Source organism: Sprattus sprattus (assembly GCF_963457725.1).
Source record: "Sprattus sprattus genome assembly, chromosome: 19".
NCBI classification, from domain to species: Eukaryota; Metazoa; Chordata; class Actinopteri; order Clupeiformes; family Clupeidae; genus Sprattus; species Sprattus sprattus.
This window is the reverse complement of record NC_137917.1, coordinates 25,685,070-25,701,238: the sequence shown is the minus strand read 5'-3', so window position 1 is coordinate 25,701,238 and position 16,169 is coordinate 25,685,070. Positions and strand designations below refer to the sequence as shown.

Genomic DNA, 16,169 nt, shown 5'->3' with positions numbered 1-16,169 from the left:
CGAGCGTTCTCTGCGCTCACGTTCTAAAAACAAAGCAAAATGGAAGGAAAATAAAAAAAGGCTTACTTGAGCATTGACTGCTCTTTCTCCTCTTCCTTTTTCTGCCGGTCCATGACACCGAGGATGATCTTCCTTTCCTCCTCGGTGAGGTGGCTCAGGTCCGGCATGTCCGGTAGGGCAGCGGCCGCAAGAGGAGCGGACGGGCCGCCCCGGGGCCCGAGTGGAGCCGACATCTTTAGACACAATTGCTAAAAAGATCAACAATCAGCAATAGCACAGCCTTTAATTAAAGCTATGTCAGTGTCTGCATAATGAATGTAACATCTGTGAAACCTGCCATGTAGCCTCACAAAGGCTAATGCCCTTAACTGGAAAGGTTGCATCCAGAGTGGTATTGTTTGTCATACACTCAAATCACCGTCGTTTTCAAGCTGACATGCAAGTAAAGTTATCAGCATTCGAATGCAAGCTATCAAGCTAAACATTTCCTTGTCCAAAATTGCCTGTGTGAAAGCGAAAGAAGCATCATGGTATTTCACACACACACACACACACACACAGTAGGGAGCAGGATAGCCAGCACCACACGGGAGATGATGTATCTGGGCAGCTGGAAGGTAGGCTACAAACTAAGCCAGCTGCATCGCTAAATTCACATAATAGATTTCTAAAGCCCTCATCTCCATTCATGAGCCTTAAAAACTGGCGGCGGTTCACCGCAGTCCCGGTGCTACACACGGAATTTGATCGGGTCTTCGTGTGGAGTATACTCCAAACATATTTTCCTTCTAAATCCAATCGAGAGGCCACCGTTGATGAACGTAAATCGAGCTCTTGCCTTTTTATTTTGCAATCATGTTAAATCCTGTCTAGCCCATCGCTGTCATCTTCTAGAGAGAGCCTCTTCGCATGCTGAAATAAAGGCGTCGAGTCCGCTAGTTTTCTTTTGTGGCCTCCCTCCTCACTGTGTTTCTCGCTTTCCTCCAGGTTGCTAATTCTTGGAGATTTCTTAAATACACAAAAATGGATGCAATGAAAAAATCCCCATTGGAAAGGTAGGCGGAGCCATGAGGATACGTAAGGAAAATCTGCGCCGCTTTGACGGTAGGGAACGGGAAATGCGTGTTGACGTTCTTTCATTGACAGCGGGAGGAGATCGCTTCTAAAACACGGAATGGAGAAAAGACGCGAGTGGGATCCGTGCTTGATTCTAAAAATAACCCCGCTAGTGTCCACCAAGGAATCGGTTACTTTGAGATGGTTTAAAATAGTCTAGAAGTGGTCATTCTGTGTGCTTCTTTGGCTTCACAGGACGAAAACAAAAATGCAGTGGATATGAGAGGCACACTCCGCACCTCATATCAAAATGCTCTCAAGGATTAACACTCCATCTGAATTTAAAATAACTAATATAACAAGTGTCAATGATTAATCCGAGCAAAACCAGGCTCTGAAAACCAAATATAAACCAGGATGTAAAATGTCCGTAAAAGCAGAAGCGTCTTTCAATGGATTTAATCCAGGACCGTTAGAGTTCCTGCGAGTGGTTTTTGGCGAGGTTTTCCCGTCTCTCACTCCCTCTCTCTGATCTGCCGTCTCTTTAAGATCTTAATCTGCTCACTTGCGCTCAAACCAGTGGCCAGCGCATCAGGTACATGCTGGGGGTAGAGGAGATTCGGATGATAGGATTATGCCATAGCCCGTCGCTGATTAAGTGGATGTGCCCCCAGAGCCAATTAACACAAGTCGATTAGTGTTTTCCCACACCATGCTAAGCTAGTAAAAAAAAAAAACCTCAGTACTAGAACTAGAAAGAACCCAGTACTAGAAAGAATTTTGGGTCCATTAGAAAGAAAAACCTGACTGTTGGTCAATGAAATACAAGTACTGCTCCTTGATTTAGGGTAACTCTCCCCAAAGAGGCCCCACTGCTAAATGTGGATTACTCATTGCATTGGTTTATTTACCAGCATCATGAACCTTAATGTGTCCTAAAGCATCCCTTCAGCTGCCACTGTAGTAGAGAGGCTTTAAAACCCTCTACAGTCCAATGCCTTTTAGACTTTTCTAAGTTGTCTGACATGCCTTAATGTTTTTGTACATTTCCCTTAACTAAAAACAAATGAAATATCTGATTATATATTCTAGAAGGCCTCAGCAATAATATCATGTAAGTAAAAGGAATTAAAAAAAAAGGTTTCATTTAAATCAAATGTAAACATACCCTACAAAAAAATTAAATATCCCGGACGAGAGATATGGACTGATGCCAGTTCACATCTCAGCATAGACAGATAGAGGCATATTTCTTGCCACTCCATTTTATGTAGAGAAGAAGAGAAACTCAGTCATGAACTAAACTGTGCATCTAAAATGTCGATACAATGCCATTAGATACCCAAAAAGGACATTCTACTACACTTAAAAAAAAAATGTCACAAAGCACAAGTATCAAACACAATTTTAATGGCACATGCATATCAAATAGGTTTTTCAACCCCACATCATAGATTTCTGAAGGTATGCAAATGACACAGTCTGAACACGTCCTCATAATTGTCTAAATCCTGTTCCCTCTCCTCCAACACATCTCTGAAAAAAGATGAGGTGGAGATTTTTATCTGAGGCAAAAGACGTTCTGTCGAATGTCCTTCTCTCAGCATACACAGTCTCAGTCAAGCCTCAAAGGGCCCATTCCACAGTGTGAGTGTGTGTGTGTGTGTGTGTGTGTGGGTGTGAGTGGGTGTGTGAGTGTGTGTGTGTAGGTGTGTGTGTAGGTGTGTGTGCGCGTGCGCGTGTGTGTGCGCGTGCGTGTGTGTGTGTGTGTGTGTGTGTGTGGGTGTGTGTGTAGGTGTGTGTGTAGGTGTGTGTGTAGGTGTGTGTGTAGGTGTGGGTGTAGGTGTGTGTGTAGGTGTGTGTGTGTGTGCGCGTGCGTGCGTGTGTGTGTGTGTGTGTGTGTGTGTGTGTGTGTGAGTTTGTGAGTGTGTGAGTGTGTGAGTGTGTGTGAGTGTGTGAGTGTGTGAGTGTGTGTGTAGGAATTCTCCAAAAGAGTGAGAGCCTCTCCGCAGCCCTGCCTCCTACTCCACCACAGTCACCACGTGCTTCTCCTTCTCGGTCTCCACGGGGACGGATCCCGGCTTGCTGTGCTTCCTCACATTCACTTCCCTGGAGAGGATGGGTGGGGACAGAACACACACACACAGGTTGTTATCACGATGCGGGTAACACCAACAGAAAATGTTTGGAAAACGATGAAATGAGATGGGCGGCCATTTTCAATCAGTGTCGTACTGGTCATACTCTCCAGTAGTCTCACAGGTCAGAGGTTAAACAGAGGTCACTTAGAGGTCATTTCGGCATTAGCATATCAAGTCCAGTCGGGAGACAACTTGCTGAAAGCGCAGACTAGAGGTGCATCGGATAATGATCATCAACAGGGCTACAACTATTGGCTTTTGGGCAAACCAACCCGTCAAAATACTTATAGCCAAAGGCCTTTAATCCTCCATCAGTCTCTTTCAACCCTCCGTCAGATAGCTCTACAGAGGTGTTCAGGTTGGTTCACAACTTTCAAATGTCTCATTAATGCTGTGTTCCACCCACACACACACACACACACACTTAGTCCACAGTGCTCCATGGACGTGTCGAGATGGCTTTTATAGATGGATGTAGAACAACTCTCATCTCTGCTTGTCACAGTCCATCTGTTTCTATGTCAGGGGTATTAGGCTTGAGAAACTCCTGCCCTGTGCTTAGTCACAGATGACACCTGCAGACCTGACCATCTCAGCCCTCCTGCGTGGCCATTATCACAGGAAGTCTCTCTAATACACCGCTGCCAACCAGCGCTGCCAACCAGCGCTGCCCATCTCAGCTCCTCTCCCCCTGCCTGGCACGGGCGCCAGAGAGAGCGAGAGAGAGAGAGCAGGAGAGAGAGAGGGGAAGGGAGAGAGAGAGAGGGGAAGGGAGAGAGAGAGAGAGAGAGCAGGAGAGAGAGAGGGGAAGGGAGAGAGAGAGAGGGGAAGGGAGAGAGAGAGAGCAAGAGAGAGAGTGAGAGCACAAGAGAGAAAGACAGAGAGAGAGACAGAGACAGAGAGAGAGAGAGAGAGAGAGATAGAGAGCGAGCAAGTGAGAGCGCAAGTGGGAGAGGAGAGGGAGGGAGAGAGAGCGAGAGAGAGAGAGAGCAGGAGCGAGAGAGAGCGAGAGAGAGAGAGAGAGAGAGAGCGCGAGCGAGCAAGTGAGAGCGCAAGTGAGAGAGGAGAGGGAACCAGAGCCAGATCCAGGCTGGCGGGCGGCCAGGGGATGAGAGACGTGACACGGGGAGCGGCGAGGAGCGGTGAGGAGAGGACCTCTCGGCCTGCCTGTCGCTGGAGCCGGGCCAGTGTGGGCTGCAGGACTGCAGGTGCACGCAGGACAGAGGAGCGGAGTGGACGCTGCTGTGCCGTGCAGCGCCACGTCTCGCCGCGCTGTGCCATTTACTATGAGCCAGACAGCAGCAGCAGCTGGGGCCAGATCACCGGCCAGCCAGCCACGTGTGTGTGTGTGTGTGTGTGTGTGTGTGCGCGTGTGTGCGTGTGTGCCCGTGTGTGCGTGTGTGCGTGTGTGCGTGTGTGCGTGTGTGTGTGTGTATGCCTGCTTCCCATGGCCCTTGAATAGTGTCCCCTACCTGACACATGTCACTGATCGCAGGGCCAAAGCTTAACCCTGAGAGCACATGTGAAATATTGGACTCTTCCAGAATGGGCTCCTGCTAGCTGACACCTTTAAAGGCAAACGAGCTGAAACTGGAGTGTGTGTGTCTGAGGGAGTCCAGACAGGCCTGAGTCCAACAAACAGATGCTGGACAAGATCAATAACACTCAGAACACAACACTCACAACACAACACTCAGAACAAAATGTTTTTTGGCAACACACCCAACTAAATTTAACATCCCTACAGAAATCAGAAGATCCTCATCTTCCTGCACCAGCTCAACATCACATGATCCACTCCTTGAGATATTTTATCAAGACCATCCTCTGATGTGGGAGCTCGTGTGACTGTCGACTATGACTAGAAGGCACCCTCTCCTCCATCACTGTGCTGACAGTGGAAACAGATCCATGGTCTTGGCATGAGTAGCACCATGCCAAACCACCTTAGCCATTTGAGCTTCGGACTGTTATGCGAGACCAAACACGGGTTATCCTGAAGGGCAAGAATGGCAACAACAGGAGAGGAGCTCTTTCGGGGGGGGTCGGACGTACTTCCTGCGTCGAGCGTCCTTCATCTCCTTGATCTCGCGCCGCTGCTTGTAGAGGTCGTGGGGCAGGTGGCGGTGGCGCGCGATGCGGCGGATCTGCGGGTGGTGCTGGAACTTGTCCCTCAGCTTCCGGTTGTAGTCGCGGGTTACCTTCTCTCTGGACGTGAGCTGCGGAAAGGGAAACAGAGAGAGAAAGAGAGGGATAAGCAAAAAAAAGTTGGGAATGTGTTTACTTGTTCTGTTGAATAAATTATACACTGGAAACTGAGAAAAGGGCAGAACAAAGCAACATTTTGACACAAGATCTTATTTGCTTCTAGGTTGAAGTTTGCTGGTCCAACGCTGGCATAAGGTGTTCCTGCACACTATGCCAACGCTAACGCTATGCTAATGCTATGCTAAGGCTCTGTAAGGAATCCTACCTGCTAAATCTTGAATCAGTCACTTCCTGGCCAGCCTCACTGTGTGTGTCTCAGTTTAATGTCTGCCCATGTCTCTAACAGCCTACACCACCTCACCCATCCTCTCACAGGAAGTATACTATTTCCAGGCAACCACTTACAGTACTTACACTTAGTCTACGCACGTGACACTGACAGTACTTCCAAGTAATCTTTGCACGTGACACTAACAGTACTTATAAGTAGTATTTGAACGTGACACAGTACTTATAAGTAGTCTACGCACATGACACTTACAGTACTTATAAGTAGTCTTCGCATCCAGACTAGTCGGCAGGTGAAAAGAACACATTTACAGACCTGTCTATCTTTATCGTTTTTCAAAACTTTAAAAATAAATGCCAAAGACATTTATACAAGTAGCTCATATTGTTGCCGAAGAATACATGTACATTTCACAAAATGCTCTAATTTAGCATAAGAAGTCACAATCATCCTCATATTCACTAGACAGGTACTCAGTGGTACTACTTCAAACTCTATCAGGGTACCGACGTCACAACTACTTTTTCCCTACATTTTCACTCAGAATAAGATATACGACAAACATTTCAGTCCATGGTTCCCAGAAACATAATCGTTCAAGATAACACACTTGGAATAAGAAATATTACGTTATTTATCTTAATTCTTCCTCATTGTCTAACTTTATATGGCGTTTATATTACACACTGCTGTGTGGTACGTCTAGTTACCAAAAGGCGCAACTTTGCCGTAGCAAATTGTGGCCCCGTTTTTGCTTCATTAATCTGGCGCTGATAGACTGATCATCAGAACAGTGCTCTGAATAGGACTAAAGCAGCCACAGAGCAGGCCTTCAGTCAGAAGGTCACGCTACTTCACTCAGAGACAAGTCATCGCTGTGCTAAATTTGATGAATCTACCTTCACATCCGAATCGATGGCTTTAAAGACAACAGGACAAACCCACAGAGAGAGTACACTTGTACCCTCCTCCGAGCGCTCACTCTCCTCCCCCTCCACCCCATCCATCTCTCTTTTTTTTGTGGTCGTAAAACTCCTGAGTCCCTGAGCTTGCTGCTGGCCAGGCAGCTCGGAGCACTCTCCCCTCGGAGGGCTTTTATTCTAATTAAACGCAATGATTTTTCTCAAATTCAATTTGTTTAAGGCACGTTAATAGCTGCTGATCCTGTCAAGTGTGGCGGTCCAGGAGAGGGGAGGTTGCTTTTTTTTTTTTGTTGTTTTTTTGTTGTTTTTTTTTAAGGGAAGGAAAAGGCCCCCTGAAAACAATATATCTCATTGTCTTGACAAGGTTCACGTGAGACGAAATGAGGGAGAGAGAGAGAGAGAGAGAGAGAATGAGGGAGAGAGAGAGAGAGAGAGAGAGAGAGCGAGAGAGTGAGGGAGAGAGAGAGTGAGGGGGAGAGAGAGAGAGGGAGAGAGGGAGTGAGGGAGAGAGGGAGTGAGGGAGAGAGGGAGTGAGGGAGAGAGAGAGAGAGAGAGAGAGATAGGAAAGAGAGAAAAGAAGAGAGGGATAATGAGGTCCAAGCATGACTGCGTTTGCCTGTGCACGGCTGAAGAATGGCGAAGGAGATCATGACTCGCAGGTTAGATGGCCTGGAAGAAACGGGAGCGAACTGCTTTTGCAAATCGCTGACGGTAACTACATCAAACTGCACTGTCATGTTTCACGAGAGGTAACTACACACAAACCTACTGAAAGTACTCACAGTCACTTCCATGTGTCTTCACATTGCTCTTATCATTCATAGTTTTGAAATTTAAATATTTAAAGCTCAAATGTGGGCTAAATGTTCTGGGTATAGTTTGAACGCGGAAAAGTAAAAAACCTTGCAACGGTCAAGCCAATAGACTTATCAAAAAAAGAATATAAGCATTTAAGCCTTCACTCTGAAGTCACCGTCAACAAGTTCCACAGAGACATTCCTCCGGGTGACTCAGGGCTTCTCTGAAAGCGCGCCCCCCCCCCCCCCCCCCTCTAGCTTGATTCAGCAGTTATTTGTCTGTCTTAATTAATTACCCTCTCGCGCAACATCCTGATTGTTTAATGCTTCATTATTTTCTGAAGTGGCCGGCCTTAAGTGATTGGACGATGCAAAGTGCTGATAGGCGCAGACCTGGCCTGATCGGTTTAAGTGCAGGGCGTCCAAATAAATCTTATCTCTCGCTCTCTCTCTCCTCTCTCTTTCTTTCTCTCGCTCCAAGCTTACAGATCAGCAGGCGCCAGAAACTTGCCAATGAACTCCATCGGGGGAGATAAAAGAGGCTCAGAGACAGATGGAAGACAAAAAAAAACATGGCCGCCAAAAACAGGGGACCGTATGAAGCGATCACATCCCGCTTCACTGTCGTTCACTAAATGTCACATCTGCTGTCGGAAATCTCGCTCTCATCAGGACCAGAGCATCTTCCTCTAGGCACCATGCAGCCGAGCGGGCCCACCTGTTGGGCCTCTCTGACGCAGGAGCAGAGGGGAAGAGAGACGCAGAGAGGCCGAGGGCCGGCCGTGGCGGTTTCCACAAAGGCCCGTTTCATTCCTTCTCATCTCCTTTTTCATGGCATCCCTTTCTCCTCCTCTTTGATGTTTGCTTTGATCCTGAGGCATTGCTGCATTGTTAAACTGCATCGTTAATTACTGCAAAAAGGGGGGGAATAACCTCTCGGACCGCTGCCCACCCACCACAACCACCACCACCCCCCGCCCCCAGGTGGTCTGGCACCGGGCAGCAGCGCTGTGGAGCCACTTACCCAGAGTGATGCCCTGTGTTGCCGCTGCGCATCCATCAAAGTGCCTGGCACTTACCCACAGCTGCTGTGGGGCCTCTATGGCATGGAGGACGATCCTGATACTGGGCACCACCTGGGCACCTGGGCACCACCTGGGCACGCGGGCATGTGTCCACGGCGATGCACACGGAGGGGAGGAGCGCGCAGAGGTGTGTAATTGGAAGGGGACAGAGGATGAACGCCTCTACCACCCAGACGGAGTTGTCTTTAAATGTTCAATGTTCCCCTGACAGTATGGGGTGCTGCAGGGTTTCATATGTTTGTGTGTGCTTTTTTTATTTTAAATTAATTTTAATTATTCTTTTTTTTATTATTTGTCTGTGTGTTTTCCCTTAAAAATGTGAGATGTTTTGTAACATATATGAGTACACTATGTATATATGGAATTGCATCTTTGAAACAAATAAAAAAAAAAAAAACTTAAATGCCAAAAAAAAAATGTTCCCCTGACAACGCCTCAGCTCAGGGCTAGGACCTCTCCCTCAGGTGGGATAAGACAGGATGTAAATTCACCAGTGGAACCAAAAGCAAGAATTTTTACGTTTTATACGTTCCATGAGATTTATGGAATGCATTGTTGTCAGGGATATCACTTTTTTCGGTTTGTCCTTCAAAAGAAGTTTTTAACTCCAGGACATCGAAAGCAACCCTCAGTGTGTTAATCAGCTCTAGGGCTGTCACTCAACACTCCCCTCCACTCCACTCCTCAGCGACAGGCAGCCAAACTCTAATATCTATTCCGCCTGTTATTAAAAAGGTTATAAACGTCATCTCTGACAACTGTTAAAAAAAAGAACACGTGAGGAGATGCCAAATAAGGGAGTTTTGTATGGGCATCCAGGGCCCTGGTGTGGGTGACGGAGGGGAGTTTTGTATGGGCATCCAGGGCCCTGGTGTAGGTGAAGGAGTTTGGTATGGGCATCCATGGCCCTGGTGTGGGTGACGGAGGGGAGTTTTGTATGGGCATCCAGGGCCCTGGTGTGGGTGACGGAGGGGAGTTTTGTATGGGCATCCAGGGCCCTGGTGTGGGTGACGGAGGGGAGTTTTGTATGGGCATCCAGGGCCCTGGTGAGGGTGACGGAGGGGAGTTTTGTATGGGCATCCAGGCCCCTGGTGAGGGTGACTGAGGTGAGGGCATCCAGGGCCCTGGTGAGGATGACTGAGGTGAGGGCATCCAGGGCCCTGGTGAGGGTGACTGAGGTGAGGGCATCCAGGGCCCTGGTGAGGGTGACGGAGGCGGGCGGAAACACACTCACCACGCCCAGCTTCTCCGAGGCGTCGGCCTTCCAGAGGCGGATGTTCATCTCGTCCGAGCCGCTCAGGATGTACTTGTTGTCGGCCGACCAGCGGACGCAGATGACGTGCTGCATGCGCTTGGTGTGGTACACCTCCCTGCAGAGAGAGGCAGCAGAGTGAACACAATCTTATAAGCACCACATTCCTCTAAGAGAGAGGAAGAAGAGTCAAAATAATCTTATAAGCACCACATTACTCTAAGAGAGAGTATGGGAGAGAGTCAAAGTTTTCTCTTGTTGTGGCAGATCTCATGACCTGACTTGATGGAACAATTACATCAACAATATGAAATCAACTAATTTTGCCGTAAGCAATTAACCTTCTCTGGGCCTACAGGCATCTGGCTGTAATATCTGCATCTTCCAAGGGTGCAAATTTGGTCTCACACAAGAACACACACCTAATATTGCTTCAGTCGTCCAAGCTGGTACAGCTAAAACATGTCATGTCTCTCCAGAGCAAGACCTACATAATCAATCTCAACTGATAACATATTCTCTGAGAAAGCACAAGTCCATCCGCCGTCAACAGGAGTTTGGGTATGCATTCGATAGGGGGGTTATTTGATGCTGGAGTAATTTGATGTTAAAGGTAATCAATTAGCTGACGGGTTGGTGGCTCGGATCGCTCTGACTCGGCATGACCAGGGCCGTGTGTGTGTGTGTGTGTGTGTGTGTGTGTGTGTATGTATAGGCATGACCAGGGCCACATCACTGGCGTTTGCATATGGCACAGGAGCCTGGTGCCCATTGATCTGGGATGAGCTGTGTGTGTGTGTGTGTGTGTGTGTGTGTGTGTGTGTGTGTGTGTGTGTGTGTGTCACTGTGTGTGTGTGTGTGGGGCACTGTGTGTGTGTGGCGCTGTGTACACCACACTGGAGAATATTCTGCTTCATCATGAGCACGGGCCTTTTAGGAGCCGCATTAAAATCAATAGCCCTCTGCCAGTTAGGAGTAATCAGCTCGATCGCCCCCACAAACATGTCGCTCAGTGGGCATTCACATCGGAGAGTTATTCTAATCTGAAGCAAGCCGAGGAGAGATAGGTCAGGTTTATGTGTGAAGTCAATTAGCTATTAGTCTGCTGGTGACTTCAGGGGGTTTGGGATATTCACTGAACCTTTGTCAGGGGTACAAAAAAAACCTCTTTTGTTGAAAATGGTTTTACCTAAAGGGCCAGCATTTAACCTGTTTTATCTCAACACGGTTAAACTCAAGGCCAGTCATGTTTGGGTCTGTGAATCAGTTGCGTTTCAATCCCATTTAGAAAGAAAGCTCAGGACTATCACAAGTGACAGAAAAACTACACGAGAATGAAACGCTAGCAAAACAAAGGTGTGTGTGCACATCTGTCAAACATCAGGGATCTGTTTCTGATCACCACATGCACTCCCACACACACACACACACACACACACACACACACACACACACACACACACACACACACACACACACACACGTCCGTACCTGCTGTGGCCGCCATCCTTGGGGAAGATGCGGATACTCTTGTCAAAGCTGGCCGACACGAACTCCGTCCCCGTGGGGGAGTAGTCTACATCCAGCACCGCCGAGACGTGGTCCATGTGAACCGTCACAGGGGTGTCCAACTGCCGCATGTCATAGGTGTACAGGCTGTCAATCACACAAGGCAGAACCAATGAATAGCAGCTTTCTTCTCAGAGGGGGAGTTTCTTACAGACCGAATCTCTCCAGAACACTCAGCTGAAAGAGGCTTTCCTTGATTTCATTCAACTGGACTTGTGATGATATCAAAGTCAAACAGCAATAGATTAGTCCTTGCATAAATATATCTTTGGGACGGAGAAATGGGTGCTTGATTGCTTAAGCCTTCATTGGAGGTATAAAACACACAGGAGGAGTTTGACATGCACACATAAATGTACTTGTAGTCTTCATTAGAGGTATATAACACACAGGAGGAGTTTGACATGCACACATAGACGTACTTGTAGTCTTCATTGGAGGGTGAGGGTTAGGGTTAGGGTATATAACGCACAGGAGGAGTTTGACATGCACACATAAACGTACTTGTAGTCTTCATTAGAGGTATATGACACACAGGAGGAGTTTGACATGCACACATAAACTTACTTGTAGTCTTCATTGGAGGCAGTGAAATAGTAGGCCTCCATGGGGTTCCAGCACAGGGTGTTACTCCTCAGTTTCATGATCACCTAAGGGTGGAGAGGCGTTAGACACTCTACAAGAAACACTCTACAGCTCAGGAGAAACACTCTACAGCACAGGAGAAACACTCTACAGCTCAGGAGAAACACTCTACAGCTCAGGAGAAACACTCTACAGCTCAGGAGAAACACTCTACAGCTCAGGAGAAACACTCTACAGCTCAGGAGAAACACTCTACAGCTCAGGAGAAACACTCTACAGCTCAGGAGAAACACTCTACAGCTCAGGAGAAACACTCTACAGCACAGGAGAAACACTCTACAGCTCAGGAGAAACACTCTAGTCTACAACACAGAAGATTCACTCTACAGCTCACTCAGAGTGTTTATCCTCTCCCTTATGATCACCTAAGAGTGGAGAGGCCTTACATACTCAACATGAAACATTCTACAGCTAAGAAACAATGTGTTTCAATGTTCATAATACTTTCAGCTCAATGATCATTTATGATTGAAAGTATGGTTAAAGGAAAAGCATCTCTTTGTGTTTCATGTAGATTCATGAATAAACATCACAAAAATGACATCACTCAAATCTCATCACTAGCGCATGTTCACATTGTTGCCTTAAAGATGAATTTGAATCATGCTTTAACTACTTGAGCTGATTTCTTATACCAACATCACACGTAACTTTACTGAACATGAAGCAACTTCAGCGCGTCTGAGTCGTAAAGGAAGAGACACTGACCTTCTTGAGAGGCGTGGCCTCCCTCATGTCATACAGCACTATGCTTCTGTCTGAGGCACAGCTAGCCAGCAGCTCAGTCTGGAGAGAGAGAGAGAGAGAGAGAGAGACAGAGAGAGAGAGAGAGAGAGAGAGAGGGCGAGGGAGAGAGAGAGAGAGGTAGAGAGGGAGAGGGAGAGAGAGAGAGAGAAAGAGAGGGCGAGGGCGAGAGAGACAGAGAAAGAGAGGGCGAGGGAGAGAGAGAGAGTGGTAGAGGTAGAGAGAGTGGGAGAGAGGTAGAGAGGGAGAGGGAGAGGGAGAGAGAGAGACAGAGAAAGAGAGGGCGAGGGAGAGAGAGAGAGAGGTAGAGGTAGAGAGGGAGAGAGAGTGGGAGTGAGGTAGAGAGGGAGAGGGAGAGAGAGAGAGAGAGAGAAACGTTTTACATGGTCGTAAAATTAGACACATCCAGTTTAATAGCGGCCCAGAAGGTGGATCAGCAGATTGCAGAAGGAAGTAAAGTACTCTGATCTGTGTGTGTGTGTGTGTGTGTGTGAGAGAGAGAGATGGTGTGTGTGTGTGTGTGTGAGAGAGAGAGAAAAGGTGTGTGTGTGAGAGAGAGAAGGTGTGTGTGTGAAAGAGAGAGTGAGAGAGAAAAAAAGGTTTGTGTGTGTGAGAGAGAGAGAAGGTGTGTGTGTGTGAGAGAGCACCATTAAAAAAATACAGACATGAAATTTGAAAACAGTGTCCAGTCGAAAGTCAATGATCATCAAGTCAGGGCTCCACCATCACATCTCAGGGGGGTAGCGAGTTTAGGCTCACCTCTACTGGGTTGTAGCGCACACAGAAGGTGTGTGTGTATGAGAGAGAGAGAGGAGATGTGTGTGTGTGTGTGTGTGTGTGTGTGAGTGTGTTTGAGAGAGAGAGAGGTGTGTGTGTGTGAGAGAGAGAGAGAGAGAGAGAGAGAAGGTGTGTGTGTGTGAGAGAGAGAGAGGGAGAAGGTGTGTGTGTGTGAGAGAGAGAGAGAGAGAGAGAGAGAAGGTGTGTGTGTGTGAGAGAGAGAGAGAGAGAGAGAGAGAAGGTGTGTGTGTGTGAGAGAGAGAGAGAGAGAGAGAAGGTGTGTGTGAGAGAGAGAGAGAGAGAGAGAGAGAGAGAGAGAGAGAGAGAGAGAGAGAGATCACATCTCAGGAGAGGAGTGAGTTTAGGGCTCACCTCTACTGGGTTGTAGCGCACACAGCTAAAGCTGTCCACTCCCCAGGAGAAGCTGCGGACGGGGGTGGTCCTCTGCTCGTCCCAGATGTCCACCGTCTGGCCGCAGGTGGCAAACGTGTCCCCCGTCTGGTGATGATCAATGCCGGTGAACACAGCCTGCAATGGGACAGAGCAGATGGATGAGGAAACTGCATGGAGGAGAGCTTGATCAAGAAATCAGTTGGTGCAACTATGATTAGATGATATATATATATTTTATACATGTATGTGGCAAATACAGTTGATGTGATCTGATGTGTTACAATAAAACTACCTTTAGATTAAAAAGAGAAACCGAAAATAACGAAAATAACATTGCACATCATGCTAGCCAACATGTTTAACAAAGCCTACGAAGAGTAAATATATTAATTCCTTCTGCTTACCATTTAACACAGAAAGTACATCTATAAACTGCATCACATATGAGAGTAGTTTAAGTAAATGATGAATTCACAACTACTCATACACTCAAACATACACTTCTAAAGAAAGTGATGGTGATATCAGCTCAGCATGTGCACAGCCTGTTGGTCAAGACATTTTGTAAATGTCAACGGCTCTTAAGTCAATTGAACTCCTACCTTGCCAAGGATTGTGTTAAGAGGTTCCTCCTGTTCTCCATAGCCAGGAGATTCCATGTTCCACTGTTTGATTGTCTTGTCATCGCCAACCTGACAGAGAGAGAAAACAGGAGAAAATGTAATTATATGACAGGAAGAACTCTAATAAAAAAAAACAATGGGGGAAAGAAACAGTTCAGGAGTGGGAGGATACTGAGGAAGTTTTATTGAGATTAGTGAAAGGGTATATGACATCATATTACCGTGAAGAAGGACGTGCCACAGAATCGGGTGACTATTCCTCTGATGAAACCTTCGTGAGCTTGCACGGTGCGTACGCACTCACGCTTCGATAGGTTCCACAGTTTCACCTAGCAGCAAGAACAACAACAACAACACACACACAATCATCATCAGCAACTGAGTCAACAATCACAAACAACTTTCTGGGTGAGATCTATAGCTTGACACTGTACATGTTCTATACAACTATTCATTATTCTTCAGTGCTTTACATTTAGTCATTTAGCAGACGCTTTTGTCCAAAGCCACGTACACGGAGAGAACAGTCAAGTGACAAACATAAGAACCCTGGTGTAACAATAAATACTACTTTACATAGGTGGAAAAACACGCAATCAAAAAGAAAAAGAAGTGCAGGAATGGAACCGCTGTAAGTGCAAGTGAAGCACTAGTCGAAGTGCCAGTTTAGGAAGGGAGGTGCTCTGCTCTCCTACCTCTCCATCACAGGCCCCGGAAAGTAGTATAGACAGGCTCTTGGAGTGCTTGGCCATGCAGTTGATGCCATCTCTGTGTCCGTCCAAGGATCCCACGAAGGGCTTGGCGAACACACGCTCCAGCTTGGTAGCATTCAAAGCCCGAGTGTATTCTCTGGGCACCTCAAACGGGTGAAGGGTTGGGTCGTAGTTCCTGGGAACTGTGAGGGCAAAATAAAAGTAAATGATACGTAGAAGTGGCAATGTTGCAACGTTCATGAAAACGCAAGAAGGCACACTACAAGAATACAAGTATTTAAATCGGACAGTTCAGAAATAAGACTAAGAGTTGTCTAAGAGTTGTGGAGTTTTTACGGCACAAGGTGTAAACAACTGTACACAACCATGAAACAGGTTTAAAAGGGATATTAGTGGAAAGCCTGACAATCAATGATTTCGCCTTTTCAAATAACAGTTTATTACATGTCCCAGCTAGGTAAAGTTGGCTGAACAACTAATGCCATCTAGCTAGCAGGCTAAAAGGTTAGCTTTGTGGGCTTGAATACATAACTCACCACGATGTATGTCCCTTGTCGTTTCACGAACATAATCGTCCGGATTTCGGCAAAGCACTTTTACTTTCATTGTGCAAAACAGTAACAAATTCAATTTATATAACAGGTAAATTCCATAAATACAAGACTCTGGTTACTACTACATTGAAGGATCAACACTTCACGTGTGAACGCATGTGTTTACGCATGCGCAAAAACGTCACCCTTTCCCCTGGCTCCAAAACAGGAAATCTAGTGCATCAAAGCTCTGGTGTACACCGCCCCCTAGTGTCGTGGATGGAGAACAACAATTGATGAATTCAATTTGGTATTTATATCTGTTTTATGGTTGAGATACCAGTTTTTACTTATGATCATAACATAATGAGATCCCATCACATTACATAGAACGATATATTGTGCTGTTCACGCGAGACCC

General features: G+C 46.8%; 2 protein-coding genes across 2 annotated transcripts in view; both read right to left on the bottom strand.

The window, feature by feature from the left end:
- The window catches only part of rims2a (regulating synaptic membrane exocytosis 2a), a gene marked incomplete at both ends in the record, with an annotated part of 194,304 nt that extends 194,071 nt beyond the window's left edge, over positions 1 to 233 (bottom strand). Inside the window, 1 exon segment of the mRNA XM_080858121.1 lies at positions 67 to 233. Within this exon segment, the coding sequence (XP_080714247.1) occupies positions 67 to 233 (167 nt within the window).
- A 2,216-nt stretch (positions 234 to 2,449) lies between these two features.
- On the bottom strand, positions 2,450 to 15,912 carry dcaf13 (ddb1 and cul4 associated factor 13). The gene is made up of 11 exons (XM_080858483.1): positions 15,752 to 15,912; positions 15,198 to 15,397; positions 14,724 to 14,831; positions 14,482 to 14,571; positions 13,859 to 14,014; positions 12,674 to 12,751; positions 11,888 to 11,970; positions 11,243 to 11,407; positions 9,734 to 9,869; positions 5,253 to 5,416; positions 2,450 to 3,165 (listed from the first exon to the last, which is right to left on the bottom strand). Exons 1-11 carry the CDS (start codon positions 15,819 to 15,821, stop codon positions 3,078 to 3,080), a joined length of 1,338 nt encoding a protein of 445 aa, XP_080714609.1. The 5' UTR covers positions 15,822 to 15,912; the 3' UTR covers positions 2,450 to 3,077.
- Between the last annotated feature and the right edge of the window lie 257 nt (positions 15,913 to 16,169).